The sequence below is a fragment of the Myxocyprinus asiaticus genome, chromosome 46, assembly GCF_019703515.2.
Source record: "Myxocyprinus asiaticus isolate MX2 ecotype Aquarium Trade chromosome 46, UBuf_Myxa_2, whole genome shotgun sequence".
Classification (NCBI taxonomy): domain Eukaryota; kingdom Metazoa; phylum Chordata; class Actinopteri; order Cypriniformes; family Catostomidae; genus Myxocyprinus; species Myxocyprinus asiaticus.
Window position 1 is genome coordinate 28,964,230 of NC_059389.1, and position 17,839 is coordinate 28,982,068.

At 37.5% G+C, this 17,839-nt stretch overlaps 1 protein-coding gene across 2 annotated transcripts in view; it reads left to right on the forward strand.

Moving 5' to 3' along the window:
• The window catches only part of lrrk2 (leucine-rich repeat kinase 2), a 90,808-nt gene that overhangs the window by 61,905 nt on the left and 11,064 nt on the right, over positions 1-17,839 (forward strand). For both annotated transcript variants that reach the window (XM_051690322.1, XM_051690323.1), the window contains 15 exons: positions 1,225-1,313; positions 1,398-1,585; positions 5,571-5,725; positions 5,996-6,142; positions 7,721-7,912; positions 8,067-8,213; positions 8,348-8,460; positions 8,899-9,089; positions 9,353-9,513; positions 10,936-11,106; positions 12,925-13,025; positions 13,112-13,324; positions 13,437-13,630; positions 13,720-13,792; positions 14,258-14,448. In XM_051690322.1, the coding sequence (XP_051546282.1) occupies positions 1,225-1,313; positions 1,398-1,585; positions 5,571-5,725; positions 5,996-6,142; positions 7,721-7,912; positions 8,067-8,213; positions 8,348-8,460; positions 8,899-9,089; positions 9,353-9,513; positions 10,936-11,106; positions 12,925-13,025; positions 13,112-13,324; positions 13,437-13,630; positions 13,720-13,792; positions 14,258-14,448 (2,326 nt within the window). The remainder of the gene's footprint in view (positions 1-1,224; positions 1,314-1,397; positions 1,586-5,570; positions 5,726-5,995; positions 6,143-7,720; positions 7,913-8,066; positions 8,214-8,347; positions 8,461-8,898; positions 9,090-9,352; positions 9,514-10,935; positions 11,107-12,924; positions 13,026-13,111; positions 13,325-13,436; positions 13,631-13,719; positions 13,793-14,257; positions 14,449-17,839) is intronic.

Below are 17,839 nucleotides of genomic sequence, written 5' to 3' on the forward strand. Positions count from 1 at the left end.
CGGGCTCCGAATAAGAGGTCGAACTCGCCGTGAGACGAGCCGGCGGACTCACCCGGAAGCCCGATCGGGGCAGAAAAAAAAGACTCAAGCTTCATAGTACCGGTGGTCACACAGTTGTTTTGTTTTAAAAAAAAATTTTTTTTTATTAAATACAGTTGTAGGTACGTACCTAATGCTTATGTAGTGAGATGCTGATAAGAGAGGAAGGCATAGTCAAGATACAACGGCTAAAGACCTTCACCTCTGGGCTGTTCACTCCAATTGCGACCATCTTTTACTATGCAAGCATGCGCAAGACCATTGCGTGTGTCTCGCTGGGTGTTTTTCAGCATCACGTGCAGTAACTATGCAATTTTTTTTAGATGCGGTTTCAATGTAAATGTAAATTCAACCTTTAAAATGTAAGTCATCATCAGTGCTTGGCACACATCCAAAATTCTAATTGTTATTTTAGCATTCAAATGTGCATTTTTATCTTAAATTTGACAAGTATTCTAATTTTGAATTTTATTTTGACAGTCTTACACTTAACACTTTGTCCACGTCCACACTAAGGCTACATCCACATTAATCCAGATACATTTTCAAAACAATCTACATCCACACTGCCGTTTTCCCAAACTTTCTTGTCCACACTGAAACATATGAAAACACTTAAATCCCGATATTGCGTATAGTATGTACAAAGTAACATTTATCTTTAACAATGCTGTCAAAGTAGATAGCAGGCACAACAGCACCTCTACAACATGGGCCGTCATCTTGATTGTTTTTGGTTGAATGGATCACATGACTGCATCACATGACAACAAATATGTCTTCGTTTTCAGATATCTACATTTTCCCTGTCCACACTACAATGCGAAGACGACATTTTCAAGTACTTTTGCTGGGCAAAAATGCTGTCGTAGTGTGAACGGAAATTGCCATTTCTTTTAAAAGATTCAATGTCATGATTACACACTTCGGCAAATCCAGGAACTCTTCCTCAGAAGTGCTCATTGTTGCAGCCTGGTGTGTAAACATGACTTTGTTTCCCAACAGACTGATAAAAGCTTGTGTACCCTGACTCCCAGAAGTTATGTACTTATGTCCAGCCAATCAGGTTGGAGCTTGTGATTTTGGAAAGCTCTTGCCATTTTTATCACAGTATGCATCAGTCGGTCAGTGAGCATTCCTTGGGCATTTCGTCTGAAACTGAGACTGCTCTTCCTCTTTTTCCAGGTGTTTTGCTGCATTTTGATGATCCAGTGTTGCAGTTAAAGGATCTGTACTTCATTGACCCACAGTGGCTTTGTAACATCATCTCACAGGTAACATGCACACACATATCTTATCTCTATTTGACTGATTGACAGTAGTAATATTTCTCTAATATCTGATGTGTTGATTGACAGACATTGACTTTGAGGAGTTCTGGTCAGTGGGACAGTGCTAGAGGAGTAGTACAGCGCTCCACTGTAGAGAAGTTTCTGGATAAAAGCCGCTGTTTCCCTCAAGATCACCTCACTCAATACTTCAAATTGCTGGAAAAGTTTCAGATCGCCCTGCCCTTTGGAGAGGACCAGTTACTTTTGCCCAGCAGGTAGTCATAGGTCTTTTTTTTTAATCAAGATTTTTTTTTTTTATATTACAGTGATATTAAACGTGCAAAAACAAATACAGCATAAGATAATGGATTACCCTAAAGGCCCAGATATACTTCTGGAGAAGTTCTTGTTCATTCTTCATCCAGGGGCAAAAAGAAGTTCTAAACAGCCAAGCAACGGTATGCTGTTTGCGAACATTCAGACACCAGCCACACCGCTGAGGGAGGCGTTTAGAAGTACATTTAAATATGAGGACACTCGGTAAAACCTAAACTAATGTGACATTAAAATGTTTAATCAATGACTTTATGCCTCATTCTTTGAGTGAAATTCACATGAGGTCAGTAAAAGAAGTTGTTTTAACCACTCGATGATGATTTAAAGTAATTTACAGTATATGCTATAGAAAATGTTTAATTTGTCTTGTTTACATTTTGAATTTATGACGTAATGTGCTAACACACTATGCGCAGCAATAATATGCATAGGTTACATTCAGAGCATGTGAGCGGAGTGAGCGAAGCATTGAGCGGAGTGGTGATAATTCCACCTGAGCGGAGAGCACCTTTTTGAAGATTCCACTCCTCTCGCTCAGGCCGCTCAGCACCGTTTGCTCAACCCAGAATGCACTTCGTGATATGCTGGTTTGGGAACCTGCGAAAAAAGCAATAGGCCTGAGGTTATGGAGTTCAAACATTGTTTTAGTGAAGTTGCAAACCTTATAGCCTAAATAAATGCAAAGAGTAAATCAAAGTTAAGAACGAGGAAATCGAAAGGGAGTGTGGAGAGACCATTGCATGTCACACTGCCAGAAAGCACGAGGATGTGCTATGTGAACATGGTAGTGCAGCAAAAGGTGAGTTAGCAGGCTACACTACTATTCGATAATAAATTAATAGATAAGTAGATAGTAAGGTATCTTGTTATTTTGCACTCATGTCAGTGCACCTGCCAGCTAGATGCAGGCCCGGTTCTATGGGGTTGCGAATATTAGAGCACCTTCAATTGAATATGTAAGCTTGATAATACTGTATATTGGCAAAGCATATTTCATTGAATCCCAGCAAACACACACCAAAAATCCCTACATCAAATCTAGTGGTCGACAGATATATCGCCGAAGCCGATAAATCGTCCGATATTCTGAATTTTAAATAAATATTTCCCTTTGGCCGATTTGTTTCTTGAGGGCGCTGAGAATCGCCTGCTTGCATGTGAAGCAACTGAGACATGTAAACGACCAATCACTGTTTGTTTTGTTGTTACGTGCCCTCGTGTTACTACAATAGTAGACCGGTGTGCAACACAGTGTCATTTAAACGGTCCACATATCAGAACCACGGCAGACGCGTTTGAGCTCATAATGTTAAAGTGCTCGCCTGTTTCATTCTCCCTCTCTCTCCTCAACAGCTGAACTTGTAACTTTTAACTGTCTTGTCTAATGATAAAAAGGCAAATATCAACGTCTGCTCATTTAAACAGATGTAATAAACCAACCTCACACAACTTCAGCAGATCCAGCATCCTGTGGAACGCTCATAAATCTTCATCTGAAGCATGTATTTTATCAACCTCTCCCCAGCAGTTCCCTGTAACTTTTAACTGTCTTTTCTAATGATGAAAGGCAAATATCAATAAAACTTCTTATACCATCTGCAAATATGCAGATATCTTGACGTTTCACGAACCTCATGAAAATTCAGAGTTTTCTTCCTGTCGAGCGCTCATCTAATATCTTCCTCTGAAGTGCGTATTCTATCAGCCAGAATAAAAAACTTCAGGATCAGGATCAAAAGTTCCTCTGATTCACAAATCATGACGGTCTGACCTGTGACAATCCAAACAGGCGATCCAGGCTGTTTAAACTGTCAGGAGATTGCTGCTCATGCTGGATCTGCACGAGCACGTGAGTGGAACTTCAAGGTAAAATCGCTTCACGTGTGCTATGAGTAAATGTCTTATTCAATGTCCTATGCACTGTATGTACAGTTGGTTTTATTCAGTATTTTATGAGAAAATACGATTGCTAACGTGGACATGCCATCCATGGTTGCTGGACTACTGTGTGTGCTGTTATTTCCTTCTTCCTAATATATTAACAATATCTTCATGTGCAAATAAATTACTAAAATTTGATGACTAAACAAATCAGAAGAAACTGCTATCTATCATTTAAAATACAATATTATTTTTTTAGATTCTTTTTTACAAAGTTAAAGTTGTGTGTGAAATTGAGTAAATATAGTGCTAAATAAGAGTAATGTTTTTTAGTAATGTTATGTTTGTTATTTACTATATTAAATTGTGTGAAATATCGGCATTGTATCAGCCTATCGGCCACACTGCTCTCTGGATATCACATCGGCCATTAAAAACCTCATATCGGTCGATCAAAACCAATGAACATGTATGATTTTGCAGATCAGTGTGTCCTAATTTGCAGGCGGAGCATTCTGCTTTCATGCCTCCATTGTACAATTGAGCATTTGATTAGTAAAAATTTGCGCTCTCACAAAGAGAATTTCATAGCGAAATTTTCTCATTTAATCGACCGTCTGTTGCTTTCGATTTCTGCTCCTGGATAAAGAGGCACATAGCTGCTGGTCAGTTTCCCAAAGCCAAATCCACACCTTCACGATAAGTGAAATGTAAATAAAAAAAAGGACTCTAGATTAGTGGTTGCGGATAACATCTTCCGACATCACTTGCTGCATTCATGCGCAGAGAAAAAAGCTTTAAATGATTGTACATTAGAAGAAAAAAAAACTTTTCTTAAATGAAGGCAGTGTCATTCGTGAATTAAATAATTTTTATTTGTTTTGGGATCATTAAACATGATTTCATCTAATATATATATTGGACAAAATCTCACTTTATGCAGGGTTTATTTGTTAAATCCATGGTTAAACCCTGCTGTACACAGAAAGAGCACATGCACAACACATGATCGTTTGACGCATATAAAGTCCAGATTCACTTTATGCTGCTTTAAAAATATCAAGGAAAAACAAAGGGGGCACATGGTGTCTACTAATATAATAATTATTATATAATTAACCACAGTCATTTAAATTGCAGACATCTCATACATATTAAATTGTATGGAATATTAATCAAGCAACAAGACTGAAAATGAGAAAAACATTCACTGCTCATTTCTGGATAACTTAATACGCCCTTTAAAACTGAACACAAAATTAGGATGAGAAATGGCTCATTTTAATTTATAGACCTAAAGTCTGATAGCAATAAATCAAACCTATTAATGTATCAAATCTACAGTAAGAATCATTCCGTGGAGACAACTTATTCTTGGAAAATGTCTCTAAGCAAATGATTGTACAGATGTATGTACATTTGCACCAGCTCGCTAATAACTCTGCACATCGATGTGTTCATGTTGATTTCTGACTGAACAACGTAAACAAAGTAGTAGGTGGAGTTCCAGGTCACAACTAGAAGTTTTCCTAAAAGATAGCCTAGGCGAGCTGTTGCGAACCACCGAAACAAACGCAAAAACACAGTCTTTTTGGCCAGATTTTGTTCTAAATTACGTCACACACGTTCGTTCTTTAATTTCGTAGGAAGTTTATCGGGCCTTTATGATCCAATTCTTTTTAATGAATTAGTCAAAAACATTCATGAATCAGCCCCAAAGTGACTAGTTATCAGTTTAAACTGGTCTCACTGAATCAGTTGAAATGATTACTGACTAGTTGTCGCTGAAGTGTGGTCATTTTTAATCATGTCTGATTCAAAATGAACACAGAGCAGCTATTGTGATGTTTGCTGTAGGTTTGTGAGACTTTCATAAGTGTAATTACTGAGGGGTTGTTCAATTGATAATGTGTAGTTTTGTTCTGATATATGGTATTCTAATTAATATATATATATATATATATTTTATATAATCTACAGGATTTGATGCATGGAAAAATGATTTGTGTCATTGATTGAGAGACATGTTTGGTATGTTCACAGTCTGTCAGATCACAGGCCGGTGATCGAGCTTCCTCACTGTGAGAACTCAGAGGTGATCATTCGTATGTATGAAATGCCATACTTCCCCATGGGCTTCTGGTCCAGACAGATCAGTCATCTGCTGGAGGTGTCATCGTTTATGCTCTATGGCAGAGGTAACACACCTAAAACATAAAAGACGATGCACAAAGTTTTTAGATGTTAGGCAGTTGCTTATGGATATCCATGGGGTGAATATGAAAATAATCTCCATATTTAAAAATGGCATTTAGATCTTGTGTAAACGTTAGCATGGTTGGGTTGCAAAAATTAGTTTAAATAGTATTTACTATCTTTATTTGTCATATTAAAATTGATGTAGGCTGAATTGCGCTCTTTATTTGTTGTTTTTTTAAGATGGTCTTTACTGTGTTTGTCATCTTCAGAAAAAGCTTTGAGACCAAACCGGATCTACTGGAGGAAGGGCATTTACCTGAGCTGGTCTGCTGAAGCTTACTGTCTGGTGGAGGCCTCATCTCTAGAAGAGAACCCTGCCAGCTTTATCAAGATCACAGTCCCATGTTCCCGCAAAGGTGAGAGTTACTTGTAGACATACCATATTTTCCAGAATACAAGTCACATTTTTTTTCATCATCGGAAATGTCCTGCGACTTATAGTCTGAAGCAACATATTTACATAATTTATACGTAATTATTGTCGCCCCGTCAAATACACTGCACACTAAAACACATATGCTTATACACAAAGATATGAAAACATCAGTCAGACTTATATACAGACTTTTTTCTCTCAACCACACGATTTTAACCAGGTGCGACTTTATTTCTGGAAAATACGATGCATGAGGTTTGGCTGTCCTAAACGTTACAGTGATGGTGGTGGTGATGATAATGATGGTGAAGATGAAGATTGTGATGTGATGGTAGTTGTAATGTTATGATGGTAATGGTGTTATGGTAGTGATGGTGATGTGTCAGTGATTATGGTCGTGATGGTGATGATGATGATGATGATGGGTGGTGGTGGCATAGTGGACTAAAGCACTGAACTGGTAAGCAAAAGGTTGTTGGTTCAATTCCCACAGCCACCACCATTGTGTCCTTGAGCAAAGCACTTAACTCCAGGTTGCTCCAGGGGGATTGTCCCTGTAATAAGGGCACTGTAAGTCACTTTGGATAAAAGCATCTGCCAAATGCATAAATGTAAATGATGTCAGCATGAGCACTCTCAGTGTCAATCAAACAAGCGTGCTCTCCAGGTGCTCTCAATATCTCATGTCACTCATCTCAGCACTATTCCCAATTTAATTGAGGATCCCAATTTAAATCAGACTGATGTTGGTCGCATTGCCACTAATAACAGACATAACTGTTTAACCTGAAATAACGGCACCGCGTCTTCACACATTTGCTTAATAATTGGTGATTTGTATTGCAACAAAATGCCAAAGGTGGTAAACAAATCATAAATACTAATGATTCCTCACAGGAGCAGTTTTGGAGCTAGTAATAGACAACTTTCTTATTTTTGAACATATCTCTGCTGTGTGTGATGCCCTCGTAGTTTTTACTGGTTACCACTATGTCACAGTGACCACTGATATTTACAACAGAACTGTTCATAACTGTTTTCAATACAAATACATGTTAGCAATTCACAATTAATTTAATTTTACTGTGTGGGACATAAACATAACTGCAGAATATAACTTGCAAAAGTGTGGCTGAGGGCACTTTTCAAAAAAATCGGTATCGGCTGATCATAGTGTTAAAAAAAATCGGTGATCGGTATCGGCCTCAAATTTCCTGATCGGTGCACCACTAGTGGTTGTAATGGTGGTGATGAGATGGTGGTGATTATGTTATAGAGGTTGTGGTGATGCGATATTGGTGGTAAAGATGTTGTGGTAGTGATGATACTGTGATGGTGGTGGTGATGGTCATGTTATGGTAGTGAAGGTGATGTGATGGTGTTAATGGTGATGTAATGGATGTTGTGGTGTTAATGGTGGAGATGTGATGACGGAATGTTGCTGTTGATGATTATGTTGTGATGTTGATTATGATGGAGGTGATAGAGGTGATGGTGATGGTGATCATGTTATGATGATGTGTTCATGGTGATAATGTTAACTCCGTCCTGTATGCAGGTTGTGTGTTGTTGGGGCAGGTGGTGGATCACATAGACTCTCTCCTGGAGGAATGGTTTCCAGTCCTCCTCACCACTGACGTCCATGGCTCTGGAGAAACACTGCTGAAGAAATGGGTTCTGTACAGCTTTAACGATGGACAACACTGCCAGAAGATGCAGCTGGAAGATCTGCTCTCTAACATCAGTGCAGGTATCTGTCCATGGCATCTAAACATCATCACATTCTGAAACACAGCTACTTTTGATTTCTGACTTGGTGTATAATGATAATGCTGTATAAAAATTGCTGTTTATCCTTTAAGCATGTCTTGAGTGTCTGTGTTGTCTGATTGCTTGTCTTTCAGATGGTCTGCTGGTGAATCCAGAAGACCCCAGCTGTACTCTGCCCATCTCTCAGATCTCTCCAGATCTGGTGCTGAGTGACCAGCCCTCCAGCACGATACTGGATCCAGAGGCGCTGGAGATGGAGCTCTCCAAAGAGTATCTGCTGGGTTAGTACATCAATAAACACCAACATTTCCATAAACTAGTTCTGGATGGGAATGTCCTTAATGTCTAAAAAAAAAAAAAAAAAAGAACACCAACAAGCAAATTAAATCATAATGAAAATGTAATTATTTTGAAGGTGATGGAGGATTTGGGTCTGTATATAAAGCTGTGTACAAGAATGAGGAAGTTGCTGTAAAGATTTTCAACAAACATGCAAGTGCGCTTTATGTTCACCGACTGGTACGACAGGTGAGTCAGTTCCTGGAAACATACAGTGCTTGCATGAACACACCTCATTTAGCTATGATTTCCATACTTTCCCAGCTGTGCTCAGTGGCTTTGGAATGCACAGCTAATTCCTCATAGAATTCGAATTTTGTGTTGATGCTTGTAAGCTTATTAATTTAAAGTAGAGATGTCCTAACCAGGTGCAACATTTCCAGCATCACATCATTTTTTTCTCTACTCTCTGACAACAAAAATGCTGCATTAAATATGGGATTAGATTTGTGCCAAAATATAATCCCATATTGAATGTAACTTGTCATGTATCAAGCAAAAATACAAATTGAGAGTATGAAAGCACTTCAAAACAGAAAGAACTGTTATCTGTTACTTGCAACTGTGGACCATCATCAGCGCATTACTGCTAGATTTTCAAGAAGGAAGAATTTTCTCTTTCTCCAGGAACTGGTAGTGCTCGGCAGACTGCGTCACCCCAGTCTGGTGGGCTTGCTGGCCGCTGGCTGTAACCCGCACATTCTGGTGATGGAACTGGCTCCGTGCGGCTCTCTGGATTCGCTGTTTGAGCAGGAGAACAGCAGTCTCAGTCGTAAACTACAGCACAGGATAGCTCTGCATGTGGCGGATGGTCTCAGGTGTGTACAGAAGATACACAACACACACTTTTCTAGTGGCTGTACTTTTAAAACTATTTTTAAAATGTATTCCAGAGCAATGTTTTGCCCTTATAGGCTTCCATTGTTTGTGCATTACTATTAACACAATTTGTGTTTGTTTTTACAAACTGAAGGATGCGGCAAAATTATTTTAATGCCACAGATGCTGTGAATAAAGAACAATTTATTGAACTCAGAATATTTATTTAATTTGTTTTTGTCTGTGCTTTGTGTCCAAACAGATATTTGCACTCCTCTATGATTATCTATCGGGATCTGAAGCCACACAATGTTCTGTTGTTTAATCTGAAAACAGACTCTGAGGTCATTGTTAAGATAACAGACTATGGCATAGCACAATACTGCTGCAGTATGGGTGTCCGCAGCTCAGAGGGAACACCAGGTGACTGTTCCTGTCACCATAATTCAGTGTAGTGTAAACCAGTTATGCTGCAAAAAATGTATTTCTTAATCAGTATTTTTTTTTTCTTGTTTTCAATAAATAAATACATTTTAGATATTTCAGTACAAATATATAAATACATTGCAGAAGGTCATTTTTTTTTCTGTGTATTTTTGTCTTTTTCTTTTTTTTTAAGCAAATATATCGAACATTCTTAAAACAAGATGAATTTATTTGAAGTTAGATTTTGTGTTGATTTTAGAGAAAACAAACAAAATTGAGTAACATTTATGCTTATACTAAGAAAAAAAAATTGCAAATGGGGTAAGAAAAAAAAACTTGATTCAAACAGAAAAGACGGTTGGTTTTTCTTACTTTTAAGCATACACGCCACTACATTTTTTTTTTTTCTAAGAACAAGAGTTAATATCTTATGTCATTCTGCTTCTCAAGTATTTTTTATTTTTTTGCAGTGTATCAATTCACGTGAGAAGCAAAGTTGAGACGTGTTTTCAGAGAATATATCTCAAATTAAGTACATTTTTCTCACCCAATTGGCAAATATTGTTTTTCTTGTTTCAAGCATAAAGCTTTTAAAAAAGACTCTAAAATAAATGCACACTTTTAATTTCGAGGTTCAAGTTATGGTAGAAGTATATACAGAAATAAATATAACTACACAACTCAAAATGCAAGCTTATTTATTAACCGACTGGTAAGCTGAAACGTCAGTTATTAATAAGCTTGCATTTTAAGTTGTGCAGTTATAGATTTTTTCTGTTCAGTCTTAAATCTAACACAATTTAGAGAGGTTTACACAAAAAACTTGTAAATATATACATATATTATTTAATATTTTCTGAGAGATTGTCTATTATACTATGATATTAAGTTAATGTACACTATGTTATTTTAAGGATGTTTCAATATTTTAACTGGAAAACAAGAAAAAAAATACATATTAAGAAAATACGTTTTGATTAGAGATTGACCGATATTGGTTTTTACTGACCGATACGATACTGATTATGTTTTTGTTTAAGTGTCTAATGATAACAATATGCATAACTGATTTGTAATTCTTGTTTTATTTCTGCTTTTAGGCACTTTAACAACTTAATCATTTATCACTAAGCTCTGGTGAAATACTTGACAGAATGAATACTGCGCACAGTCTACAAAGAATTCATTTGACTAGTTAAATTAATTTAGTTGCAATATACACTTGTTCAAAGCTCCACACTAAATTAATATTTAAAATGTAAAGTCTTTTGTGTCCAACTTTATCAGTAAACCCGGTATTAAAGAACCAATAAGTGGAAAAGTGGAAATATCGGTTAAAAATATCAGTCAAACCGATTATCGGTCTGTCTCTCTTTTTGTGTACATTCTTAATAAATAATGAATCTGTTCTGCTCGTAGGGTTTAGAGCACCTGAGGTTGCTCGAGGGAATATCATCTATAATGTCCAGGCTGATGTGTATTCGTTTGGTCTGCTGCTGTATGACCTTTTGACCTACGGTGAGAGGATATCCAACGGGATGAAGTTTCCCAGTGAGTTTGATGAAGTGGCTGTACAGGGGAAACTACCAGGTAATGTGTGAGTTCCTTTGTCTCATTTCCTGCTTACATTGTGTACACAACTCTAAATCCTTTAAATCTTTTGTTTATTTCCAGGTTTAAATTCGAATTTTCAATGACACCACATAATAATTCATGTTTGACCACTATGGGTTATTTCAAAACTGAAAGCAATGCCAAAATCTATCATTGGTAGAGAGGGTTGCCGATGGAAAATTCAGTATAATTTAGTTATACATACAGTATACAAGCATGCATATACATAAATATACACTCAATGAGCACTTTATTAGGAACACTATGGTCCTAATAAAGTGCCTGACGTGTTCTTCTGCTGTTGTAGCCCATCCACCTCAAGGTTCGACGTGTTGTGCATTCTGAGATGCTATTCTGCTCACTACAATTGTACAGAGTGTTATCTGAATTATTTGCATGAATAAATAGGTATACAAGTGTTTCTAATAAAGTGCTCAGTGAGGGTATGTATACGTGTGTGTGTGTGTGTATATATATATATATATATATATATATATATACAGTGGCAAGAAAAAGTATGTGAATCTTTTGGAATTTCCTGCATTTATGAATACATTTGTCTTAAAATCTGGTTTGATCTCGAAGAGCTTAAATATTCATCTGTCTACAGTTAGACAAATTGTCTATAAATGGAGACAATTTAGTACTGTGGCTACTCTCCCTAGAAGTGGCCGTCCAGCCAAGATGACTCAAAGGGCACACCACAAAATGCTCAATGAGGTAAAAAAAGAACCCTAGAGTGACAGCTAAATACTTGAAGGAATCATTGGAACTGGAATCTCTGTTCATGAGTCTACTATATGGAAAACATTAAACAGCCATGGTGTCCATGGCAGGACACCACGAAGGAAGCCGCTGCTCTCCAACAAAAACATTGCTTCGTGCCTGAAGTTTGGCAAAGGCCACTTTGACACTCCATGACACTACTGGGAAAATGTTTTTTGGACTGATGAAACTAAGGTTGAATTATTTGGGAAGAACACTCAGTTTGCGTATGGCGTAAAAAGGGCACACATACCAACATGAAAACATCATCCCAATGGTGACGTACGGTGGAAGGAGCATCATGATTTGGGGCTGCTCTGCTGCTTCAGGGCCTGGACCGCTTGCCATCATTGAGGGAAAAATTAATTCCCAAGTTTATCAAGATATCCTACAGGATAATGTCAGGGTGGCTGTGCACCAGCTGAAGCTCAGTAGAAGTTGAGTGATGCAGCAGGACAATGACCCTAAACATCGAAGTAAATCCACTACAGAATAGCTTCACAAAAAAAATAAAAAAAATAAAAGCTACCGGAAACGCTTGGTTGAGGTTAATGCTGCCAAAGGAGGATCGACCAGTTATTAAATCCAAGGGTTCAGTTTCTTTTTCCACAACACTGTGAATGTTTAAAGGGATGTGTTCAATAAAGACATGAAAGATTATAACTGTTTGTGTGTTGTTAGCTTAAGCACATTGTGTTTGTCTATATTTGTGACTTTGATGAAGATGAGGTCACATTTTATGACCAATTAATGCAGAAAACCAGCTAATTCCAAAGGGTTCACATACTTTTTCTTCCCACTGTGTATATATATATATATATATATATATATATGATGTAATTGAATATAATAATAGCAAAAGAGACAAACACAAAATTGCCGAAAATATGCTTATTTTACAATATTTATTCAAAATTTACTCCTAAATATTGAAAACATAAAATGTGAATTGGCAAGGCTGTCAATTTATTTGTCTGTCCCTTTGAGATCTATACTATAGCTCTATAACTGTCTCCATCACTCATGTAGATCCAGTGAATGATTACGGCTGTTCTCCATGGCCAGGGTATGAGTCTCTCATGAGGGACTGCTTGAGAGAAAACCCCCAGGACAGACCCACATCTGCTCAGGTTGGACAAATAATTTCATTTTATCAAGGACCACTGCACAAATGATGTTTATAATGTGAATTAATATCAATATGTGTGTGTTGTAGGTGTATGATCGTCTGAATTCTGCAGAGATGTTGTGTCTGATGCGAGAGCTGACGTTGTCGAGTTTACCGGGTGAGTGTCTTGCCCTCTCCAGTGCAGGTGGAGGTGTGAATGGAGGACGAGAGGTTCATGTGTGGATCGGGGGCGGCAGCAGCAGTCAGAAGCTGGGCTGTGTGGCATCACTGGATCTGGAGACGGGGAGGAGCTTAAGCCACGTACAGCACTTTCACAATGTTCTAATGAATCTTTACTGACCTTTAAACAATCCTTCAGTAAAATGTAATGGTTAGAATATAGAGTATTTTGTTTCTTTTCAACCTCTTTAAGGATATTGACAGCAGTCCTGTCCTATGTGTGGTGATGGTTAGAGCTCCACGGTCAGCCTATGATTGGTTAGTTGCTGGTACTCAGTCTGGTTCACTCATTGTCATGGACACGAGGAGCGCAGAGATTGTGCACTCTCTGAAGAGTGTGAAGGACTCCGTGACATCACTGTACTTCCACACAGATCTACAGCACAGGTCTGAACATCAAATATCTCAACAGGAAGTGACATGGATCTTTAGATCATGTACCTTAAGATGACAGAATGGTGTTGGTAATTTTTCAGATGTTTAAAGAGTTACCTACTGGTGGGGACAGCAGATGGAACCCTAGTGATTTATGAAGATTCAGTCTTGGAGGTATTGCTTTGTGACGATTATTGTTGATATATTAACGAATTCCCAGGGTTCTAAAAGGAAAAACCTGGAAATATCAGGGGATTTTTTTTTTAATTGTGATTTGCCAGCCCTTGAAAAGTCATGGCAATTTATTAAAGGAATAGTTGATCCAGAAATTAAAATTCTGTCATTATTCATTCACACTCACACTTTAAATCTACATGCAGTTTTTTTTTTTTTACAAAAATATAACTTTTTGAAGAATCTTCACCCAGAACTTTTCCAAATAACATTCAAGTTCATTGTGACCATGTCTGTCAAACTCCTAAGGGACAAAAAAAACATAATAAAAGCACCATAAATGTACTGCATATGACTCGTGAGGAACAATTAATGGTCAAAAGGTGTGGGAACCCCAATTAAAGTGCAGATGATGTAGCAGTTATATATTTAGTGGTAGTATATTTTGATATTTTTTGGCTGTAGGTGAAGAATGGAGCTCCAGTGAAATCGCTGCAGATTGGTGATGTGAACACTCCACTGATGTGTGTCGGCCCCTCGGGTCACTCTCAGGAGCGCAGAGCTCTGTGGGCTGCCTGTGGTACCCGGGTGATATCACTGACAGTGGAGTACGACATCTGTAGGAGCATAAACACCAAACCCAAACAACTCTTCTTGTGAGTACTTTTGCCCTGCTAAAGAGAAAAAAAATTTCTTCCTGTAGAAAACAACTTCAACTTGCTATTTCTGTTGAAATTATGGATACTCATGGATGTAGATTCTGGGCGGGATGGGGGGAGGGTTACCTCCCCCCAATAATCAAAACAAGCAAGTACAACCCCACTATTATTTATACCATGATCAATGGAAACATGTAAATGTTACATTTACGCTGCAACCCCCACCCCCAATGTTCAAGCCAAATCTATGCCATTGTATATACTTAACACTAAAGTAACTCTTGCTCTGTTAGTATTTAATGTGCTTTTATATTGAGGGTAGTCTCAGCCTTAGGCAGGGTTGGGAGGGTTACTTTTGAAATGTATTCCACTACAGATTACAGATTACATGCTGTAAAATGTAATTTGTAATGTATTCCTTTAGATTACTCAAGGTCAGTAACATTCTTCAGCACTGGTAGATTTTTTCACTTTTTCACTTTTTGTAAGACAAAATACACGTTAAAAATACATTCTCTGAAAAACCTAAATATCTTATGCAGTGTTGTTTCTAAAACAAGATTAATCAAATTGATCTTGTTTTAAGGATTTTTAGATATTTTTACAGGAAAACAATAAAAAAATTATCAAGAATATGATTTTTGCCCTTATATCAAAGGTCTTACTAGAAAAAAAATTATTATGATCTAAAGTGAATTTTCTTGATAAAAAAATATGATCGTGCCTGGTAACGTGCATGTAAAATGGCTAGAAATAGCATTTTATCTTAGCATAAAGCTGACAATTTACACAAGGTTTATTTCTATTTCTTCTGCTCCAAACTTACTTCAAACGTACTTCTCTGTCTGCTCGTATGAATGTAACACATCATAAGAAAGTGTTTCACCGCTGTTCAAATGCACTTTGGATCGCATCATTTATATGTATAAATGTTTTCCATTTGAAAGGACTAAATATTAAATGAAACAAATGACAATAAAATGCAAAGTAATCTCTTCAGTAATCAAAATACTCTTTGAATGTAACTGTATTCTGATTACCAATTATTTAAATTGTAACTGTAGTGGAATGCAGTTACTTATATTTTGTATTTTAAATACATAACCCCGTTACATGTTTTCCGTTACTCCCCAACCCTGGCCTTAGGTAGCACACCAGTACAGTCCTCCAATTAGTGTTCTTAACCAAAATTAGACAGCCAGCCAAACTCTAGTCATGAATAACATGAGAGTCCGGAAATAGCTTTCTAGCTCCATTTTTAATAGAGACACTTGTAGAGCATGTAGACATGAACAAGGAGTGAAAACTGAAAAATAAACACACATTGATACACAAGCATGAGATCTAAGCTTGGATATACCGTGTAGAGGAAAAATATTTGCCCCCATCCTGATTTATTGTTTTTGTGTATATCTCATACTAAATTGTTTAAAAAAATTCAAACCAAATCTAACATAAAACAAAGTCAATCTGAGTAAACACAAAATACAGTTTTTAAATGACAATGCTATTTTTTGAACCAAAAGAGTTCAATACCAACTGGGCCTGTGTGAAAAATGATTTTCTCTTAGTTACTAAATCCCCAAATCTATGAAACTGCATTCATAATGGGGTTCAGCTGGACTAGACACACCCAAGCCTGATTTCTGCCAGCCCTGTTCAACAAATCAACACCTAAATAGAACTTTTTCAGCAGCATGAAGTTGGCTAAAAGGTCTCACCCAGTAGCACACTATGCCAATGTCGAAAGAAATTCCAGAAATGAGGAAAAAGTTGATTGAAATACATCAGTCTGGGAAGGGTTACAAAGCTATTTCAAAGACTCTGGGACTCCAAAGAACCACAGTGAGAGCCATTACCTCCAAATGGAGAAAACATTAGTGAACCTTCCCAGAAGTGGCCGACCTTCCAAAATTCCTTCAAGAGCACAGCAACGACTCATCCAGGAAGTCACAAAAAAGCCAAGGACAACATCCAAGGAACTGCAGGACTCTCTAAAGGTCTAAAGGTCAGGGTGCATGACTCCACTATCAGAAGGACACTGGTCAAAAATGCCATCCATTGAAGAGTGGCAAGGCAAAAACCAATGTTAACCCAGAAGAACATTTTTCTGGGGGGGGGGGGGGGGGAATTTGGAATGCCCAATTCCCAATGTGCTTTTTAAGTCCTTGTGGTCACGTAGTGATTTGCCTCAGTCTGGGTGGTGGAGGACGAATCCCAGTTGCCTCCGTGTCTGAGACCATCAACCCGTGCATCTTATCACGTGGCTTGTTACATCTTGCATAAATCAAACACAGAGTTCCACAAAAAGAGCTTCATACCTACGGTCAAGCATGGTGGTGGAAGTGTGATGGTGTGGGGATGCTTTGCTGCTTCAGGGCCAGGGTGACTTGCAGTAATTGAGGAAAACATGAATTCTGCTCTCTACCAGAAAATCCTAAAGAAAAACGTCCTGTCATCAGTCTGTGAGTTGAAGCTCAAACACAACTGGATTATGCAGCAAGACAATGATCCAAAGTATTGGAGTAAGTCCACCACTGAATGGCTCAAAAGAAGCTAAATTCAAGTTTTGGAGTGGCCTAGTCAAAGTCATGGCTTGAACCCAATTGAGATGCTGTGGCAGGACCTTAAACAGGCAGTTCATTCTCGAAACCCTCCAACGTGGCTGAACTAAAGCAGTTCTGCAAAGAAGAGTGGGCCAAAATTCCACCACAGTGTTGTGAAAGACTGATCTCTAGTTATTGGAACCGTTTGGTTGCAGTTGTTGCTGCTAAAGCACAACCAGCTATTAAGTTTAAGGGGAAATTCGTTTTTCATATGGGTGATATGGACATTGGATAACTTTTTTACTTCAATAAAAAATAAATATATTTGAAAACTGTATTTTGTGTTTACTGAGGTTGCCTTTTATTTTACGTTATATCTTGTTTGAAGATCTAAAACAAATTAGTATACAAAATACACAAAAATAGAAGAAATCAGGAAGGGTGCAAATACTATTCCACAGCACTGTATATATACAGTATATACAGTTGGAGTCAGAAGTTTGCATACACTTAGGTTGAAGTCATTAAAACTAATTTTTTAACCACTCCTCAGATTTCATATTAGCAAACTATAGTTTTGGCAAGTCATTTAGGATATCTACTTTGTGCATGACATGAGTATTTTTCCAACAACTGTTTACAGACAGATTTTTTTATTTTTTTTTATTTTTTTTTTTATTGATTTTATCACAATTCCAGTGGGTCAGAAATGTACATACACTAAGTTATATATTTGCCTTTAAGCAGCTTGGAAAATTCCAGAAATTGATGTCAAGCCTTTAGGCAATTAGCCAATTAGCTTCTGATAGGCTAATTGACTAATTTGAGTCAATTGGAGGTGT